Source organism: Parus major, chromosome 11 (assembly GCF_001522545.3).
Source record: "Parus major isolate Abel chromosome 11, Parus_major1.1, whole genome shotgun sequence".
NCBI classification, from domain to species: Eukaryota; Metazoa; Chordata; class Aves; order Passeriformes; family Paridae; genus Parus; species Parus major.
This window is the reverse complement of record NC_031780.1, coordinates 7,214,934-7,221,292: the sequence shown is the minus strand read 5'-3', so window position 1 is coordinate 7,221,292 and position 6,359 is coordinate 7,214,934. Positions and strand designations below refer to the sequence as shown.

At 56.8% G+C, this 6,359-nt stretch overlaps 1 protein-coding gene across 1 annotated transcript in view; it reads right to left on the bottom strand.

Moving 5' to 3' along the window:
* Positions 1–2,673: 2,673 nt before the first annotated feature.
* Positions 2,674–6,359, bottom strand: part of FHOD1 (formin homology 2 domain containing 1) — a 16,710-nt gene continuing 13,024 nt past the window's right edge. Inside the window, exons 16-25 of the mRNA XM_019008022.2 lie at positions 6,119–6,359; positions 5,699–5,851; positions 5,375–5,557; positions 4,992–5,111; positions 4,687–4,848; positions 4,395–4,585; positions 4,130–4,322; positions 3,897–4,050; positions 3,635–3,811; positions 2,674–3,096 (exon numbers count right to left, since the gene is read on the bottom strand). The exon at positions 6,119–6,359 is cut by the window's right edge and continues 21 nt beyond it. Of these exons, the coding sequence (XP_018863567.1) occupies positions 3,014–3,096; positions 3,635–3,811; positions 3,897–4,050; positions 4,130–4,322; positions 4,395–4,585; positions 4,687–4,848; positions 4,992–5,111; positions 5,375–5,557; positions 5,699–5,851; positions 6,119–6,359 (1,657 nt within the window). The 3' untranslated portion in view covers positions 2,674–3,013. The remainder of the gene's footprint in view (positions 3,097–3,634; positions 3,812–3,896; positions 4,051–4,129; positions 4,323–4,394; positions 4,586–4,686; positions 4,849–4,991; positions 5,112–5,374; positions 5,558–5,698; positions 5,852–6,118) is intronic.

The window sequence follows — 6,359 nt, the reverse complement described above, 5'->3', positions numbered from 1 at the left end:
TCCCCCTCGGCTACAAGACAGATGCCAGGGGAAGCTGACTGGGCCGCGCTCCAGGTGACATCCTGCTCCATCTGCTCCTGGGGAAGGGGGCAGTAGGTCACAGCAGCTGTGACCTGGTTCCCATCCCACGCCTCCATCCTGCTGGGGAAGGTGATTGCAGAATGGAGCATGTTGTCAACCTGAAGTTGCTTAAGAGGGTTGAGGCCAGGAAGTAGAGTAGGTGTCCTCCAGCTGAGGCAGGAGGAGGAATTTTTTGGGGAGGTAGATGATCACAATGCTTCTGGAAGGTAGCCAGGGTGCACTAGTATTTGCAAGAAGTACTCAAGATGGCTCAGACCTGGGAGAAAAGAGAGGTTGTGCTGTCTATTGGTAAGAATTGTGCTTCCCACACAAAGTGGTGAGGATTCTTGGCAACCATGAGGTCAGGACCACAGGCAATCCCCCACCTTGAGCTTGGAGGTGGCAGTGGGGACATGCCCATGTAGCATGAAGCAGGAGCTAACCTCAGAGTGTGGCAGCAAACAGGAGCCTGTGCTGGGACAGTCCCATGGAAAAGATGGAATGGAGAAGACAGGGAACATCTATGACAGTAAAGGTGGAAGCTACGCAAGAGGGTAAATACAACATGAAGTGGAACCAGGCTCACTCCTGCTGTCCCCTGCTCCTCCCCACTCCCTGGCCAGGGCAGGATGGGGGCCAGGGACAAGTCCTGGAGACAGAGCTGATCACAGGGGACAGGAGCCTGTCCCTGCCAGCCAGACAAACAGCCAGGACCAAGGACGAGGCTGTCATTCAACAGGAGACATGAAAGGCTGTGTCGCTGGGTAGGGGGAGCAGGGTGCAGCCCTGCCGGGTGCCAGGCTGGGGAGAACAACAAACTGAAGGCCAGGGGCGATTCCCTGAAGAACTCCGGGACACGGGGCATCCTTTCGGGACATGAAGCGTCCTTTAGGGTGGCCTCGCCGTGCGTGTGGCCACCGTGCCCCCTCGTGGCAGCAAGACACAGCTCGCTGTCCCGGGCTGGTATGGGCAGGAGGCGTGCAGGGATGGAGGCAGGGATGGAGATGGAGAAAGGAATGGAGGTGCTGGGTGCCATGGTGTGCCCTGGCAGGCTCACTTCATCCCACCTCCAGAATTCCGCTGCGGTGCAGCATCCCAACCCCATCTCTGCTGGTACTGCCTGAAGCCACACGTGTCCCAGGTCCCCACCAAGCCTTGTCTGACTGCCCCAAACTGCCCTCAGCTTGCAAAGGTGCCTCCATCATCCTGCCACCCCCTCTCCTTCTCGGGGGTCATCCCTACCTGTCATATTTTTGGCATAAACCACTTGTGCTGTGGCCAAGACAAGCACTTCAGGCGCCACTCAAGGGCAGCATGTGTCCAGGGCCAGGCTGGGAATCCTGGAAATAACACCAAGGCTGAAAAAAAAATAGGTGGAAAAACCCAAACATGTTCCCCTGCACCCTGCCTCAGTTTCCCCCAGCAAGCCCTCAGGAGTAACAGTCCTGGGGCTGTCACATGTGTAATGTCATTTTAGGCACCTGGAGCAGGTTCAGGGGGTCAAGAAGATGCTTTCCTACCCCTTTCTCCTTTCTCCCACTCCTGTGGCTCATTGTTGTCTATCATAACCTCTTTGTCCTGTCTTTGCAGCTCCAAGTCAAGCATCCAGAGGGGAGGAAAGCCAGACCATATCTTGAAGCACTTCTGGGACTTGAGGCATTCTCAGTGTGGCATCTTGCTGCTTTCACGGCCACTCAGGAGGATCTCAGACACATTGCAAGCCGGGGCAGGCTGGCATGTCCAGCCTCGTGGGAGAGGAACAGCCTTGGGCAGAGATAGCCAGGAGGAAAAAGCTGCCCTGCCCGGTGGAGTTTTTCTTCATTCCTTGAAAGCCACAGAGACCTGCTGTGCGGGATTCAGGGCTGGAGGCAGCACCAGGGCAGTGCTGAGGTGGAGTTATCATGATGGATGACATGACACCATTCCCAAATGCCACCACTACAGGTGACAATGCCCAAAACACCACAGCCGGCAGAGGGGGATGTTCAGAAATGGTGTCCACTGTGAGGAGCATTGCAGTCAGCACCCAGTGTGGGGTTTCATCTGTGGGATGGCATGAGCCACACTGGGACAGGAGGTGGCAGGAACATCTCCCAGGCTCCCATGGGGACAGGTGGATGCTGTCCTTGATGCATTTACAGGAGCACGCAGCCTGTCTTTGCCAAGCACTGGTATTTCTGAGGCTTGCAGCTGGGGGGACACATGCCTGCTGTGCCCTGGACCTTCTTCCTAGAGAGGAACAACCACCCTTCCTCTCACCCAGGTCTGAGTCTCGCTAAACCCCCCAGGACAAGTTTGTAAAGGAGAGGTGAGGTGTGAGACAATTTTACTGTGCTGTGGCCTTGTGCTCAAGCTGCTGCTCCTGTCCTTGAGCATGTAGCCTTGAGACTGGCAGCAGTCCTTGCTCCTTCTGGAAAAGTCCCCCAGCTGTCCTGCTACAGAGGGGATCGTGCTATCCCCAGAGGGACAATGGTGCCTACAAGCTACAGGGCTGGCTGAGTGCTTGCCCCAGGCAGCAGGGTTGGGGATGCAGGAGAAGGGATATTGGCTTGGCCAGAGAGGGAGTATCACATCATTCTGGCCTCTCAGGTACAGGAACAAGAGACGCTGACAGCATATCAGATCATTTTATTGCCACAGCGGCCATGGGCCAGACCTAGTTCCCAGAGGGGGTCTGGGTCCAGCCCCTCGACCCTTCTAATACTGTTGAGAAGATGAACCTCAAGCCTCCAAGCATGAGTGCGGAGCATCCTCCATCCCGGTTGGCATGGAGCAGCTCTGGAGCATCGCTCCCATCCTGCTGCCTGCACCTCTGAGAGCTGGAGGCCAGCAGGGAAAAGTGAGGCGAGGCCAAAGGTGCAGAGTGTGCCTATCCTGGAACCGCAGGGGCTGCCAACACGTTCTGCCCTGGGGCTGCTGGCAGTGGGGAGCAGCAAGAGCCCCCTCAGCCCCCTCAAACCTCCATGCCAGGCGCCCGGCCCAGGCCCAGTGCCTGCACCAGGTCATCGCTGAGCCCGCTCTTCAGTGTCCGCCGCACTGCAGGAAGAGGAGAGTGTGGCACTCGCAGCACAAGCAGCACTGGGTGCCAGGGTCCCCATGCACTGGGGGCCTGTCCAAGTAGGGCTAGGGTAATGGGCCTGTGGCATGGACTGGTCTCAGGGTACATCCTGTCTGGTGGGCTCAGCATGGCAAGTCATGGGTGGCCCATGGGAAGAAGCCAGGCATGGCATGGAAACAAGGACACAAAGGACAAGGCATGGGGACAGAGCACAGAGACATGGGGATGAGACGAGGCATACAGACAGAGTATAGAGACATAGAGATGGAACAGAAGACAGGGACAGAGATGAGAGGGAGTATGGGGACTGGGAAGAGAGAGATAGAGATGGGACAGGCCATAGCAACAGAGACAAAAAGATGGGAACGGGTAAGGGGACAGGGACACGGAGCTGGGAAAAAGCATCTGGGCAGGGAGGTAGAGATGGGTCAGGGACATGGAAATGGGACAGAGTACAGGGACAGAGCATGGGAACAGAGATGGAACAGGGCACAAGGACTGAGAGATGGGACTTACATGACTTTCTATTGCCACGGGACCTCCTGCGCTCCTTGTTAGGGCAGGGTCGGGGGTTGGCATTGTGAGTCACAGATTTCACCAGCTGGTCCATGATTTCATCTGAAGCATCATCGGGGGAGCTGGGAACATCCTCCTGGGCTGGAGAGCCCTGGGTTGGAGTGCCATGCCCTGTTCCTGCATGGGGACAATGAGGATGCTGGCACCAGCCATTCCCAACCAGCTGGGCATTCCTTGTGTTCTTTTGCCATCCTGCTCCTACCCTGGCTGCCTCGGCTGCGGCGGGCAGGGATATCTGTGGGGAAAGTCAGCACAATCTTCATGCTCTCGTGACCTGCTTCCATCTGCTCCCTGGGGCTGCTGGACACCACGGCAGACGGCAGAACTGCCTCGGCAATGCCAGAGAATTTCTCAGTCTGCAATAGGAGGAGAGGTTGGTGTTGGGGACATGGGGAGCATCACCTCCTGGTGGCACCCAGCTGAGTGTCCCTGTACCTCGGTGATGAGCCGTCCCCGGGTTTTGTTGCGCTCGCGGTGGGCGGCGCGTTTCTTCTGCTGCTGCAGGACGCGCTCCCAGCAGGTGCGGTACTCCAGGGCAAACTCCTGCAGCAATTTGCAGATGGATGTCACCTTCATGTCCCGTGCCACACTCACTGGGTACCCCAGGTACAGCAGGAAGGAGTGAAACCTATGGGAAAGTCAGTCACAGAGGGCCAGCAACAGAACTGCAAGGTTCCTGCTGTGTCCCTAAGCCACCAACCTGTTGAGGATACGCCTGTGCACCACCTTCAGGACAATGATGCGCTGGGTGCTGTCCTTGAGGAACTCTGTCAGCTTGGTCTTCAGCACTGGCTTGGTCTCATGCTTGGCAATCACCTTCAGGTTGTGCCAGGAGGCCCTGCACCTCCGCTCCAGCTGCACCAGGCTGTTGGCCAGCTCTTCAAAGTCAACCTTTGATGAGTGAGATGTCAGTCCTTGGCCATACTGGTGTAGCTGGGCAGCCACAGGACCCACACCCTCCCCTTGCCCGTGTGACACCTGCGTTGCCTCACCTTGGCAGAGCGGGTGATAGAGGCAATTTCTGAGTAGAGGTCAGTGGTTTCTGGGAACTTCTCTACCACCATCTGGCAGAGATGGTAGAGCAGGGACTGCCGGTGCACCGTGTCCTTCACTTCCGAGACCTTTTCCAGGTAGCCGAGCTCAAAGCCTCTGCTCTGAAACCCAATGGACTCAGCAGGGACTCCTCCCTACTCCAGCAGACCTCCGGTCTGCAAACCCACTGGGTCCCCACCACTACCTCCCCACAGACCCTTCTGGGTCCCCACACACCACGGCGGGTCCTCACCCTGCTCCTCACCTGGGAACCATTCAAGAAGTTGCCCATGGCCAGCAGTGTGGCCAAGATGCACTTGAATGTGTGATTTCTGGCCAGCTGCTCCATGCCTACCTTCAGATCAAAGAGCGGCTCTGCGATCTCCTGGGTGAGGGGAAAAGCAGGTGAGATTCCTTGGTCACTGTCTCCCTTGGGAGCTTCAGCATTCACCCATGAGGATAACCACCTCCTAATCAATCCAAGCCCATGCTTGCCTTGAGGACCTGCAGCCCATCCCCAGCCAGGATGGTACCTCCCATGTTTGGATATAACTGGTCCTCACCAGAAACATGCTTGGCTCAGTGCTTAGCACTGCTGGGGTGTCAGCCATGGGAGAGCAGGAGGGAGACGGGTACATGGCTCCGTACCTGCTCCAGGCTCTCATAGTCCAGCTTGAAGGCCCAGAGCTGGAGCCTGGCAGTGACATCACTGATGGAAGACAGAGAGAGCAGGAACTGCTCTGCAGTGCCCAAAGGCACATCAGGATTGGCCAGCTGGGCCTCCTGGATCTTCTGTTTTTCCTCCTCAGTTGGGACCATGGTTAGGATTTTCTGGAGCAGGGAAAGAGGGATATGTCAGACTCCGTACATGGGATATGTCACCCCAGGCATCATGGCATGGACATCTCCCAGCCTGGGGCAATGACCTGCTGAGGACCTCACAGGAGCTGAGCTTGCTTCTTTTGTGCTCACCTCAATCCCTTCCTTACTGACTGCAAACTCATCAAAGCTGAGCACAGCTGTCTTGATTATATGGATGGGCGGCAGCACAGTGAGGCCAATGTTGATGGCATTGCTCCTCTTGGGGTCCAACACCACCACCACTTTCTTCCCATCAATGGCTTTCTGCAAAGAGGACAGGATGGATGGGAACAGCCAGGCAAAGGGCTCGCCTTCATGAACTTATGAACACAGGGAACCAAACATAGATCAGGCAGTGAGCCAAACCAAATCTCTTCACTGCCCCTAATCATCCCCACCGAGCCGCCAGGCTTCTGGTGCCCATCCTTGATATAGGGTAGGGGTTACCATGCATGCTGAGGGTCCCCACAGAAACCCACAGCCTTTCTCCCACCCTTCAAGTCCCCTTGGCCAATGGGTGTCCACCGGTACCTTTGAGGTTGGTGTTTCCTTTGACCGTGACTCAAAGAGATGCTCCAGTTTGGCAGCATTGACCTCAACATTCTGCAGGGATGCCCAGAGTGTCCCCATGCCAAACTTGCCAGGCCCCACAGTGCCATCCAGCTGCTTCAGCTCCTTCCAGAAGAGCTTCACTGTCCTCTTCTTCTTGGCCTGGGAGGGGCCATCTGTTGTTGAGGGACCTGGCAGCCCTGGTGGGGGTGGGCAGCCAGGG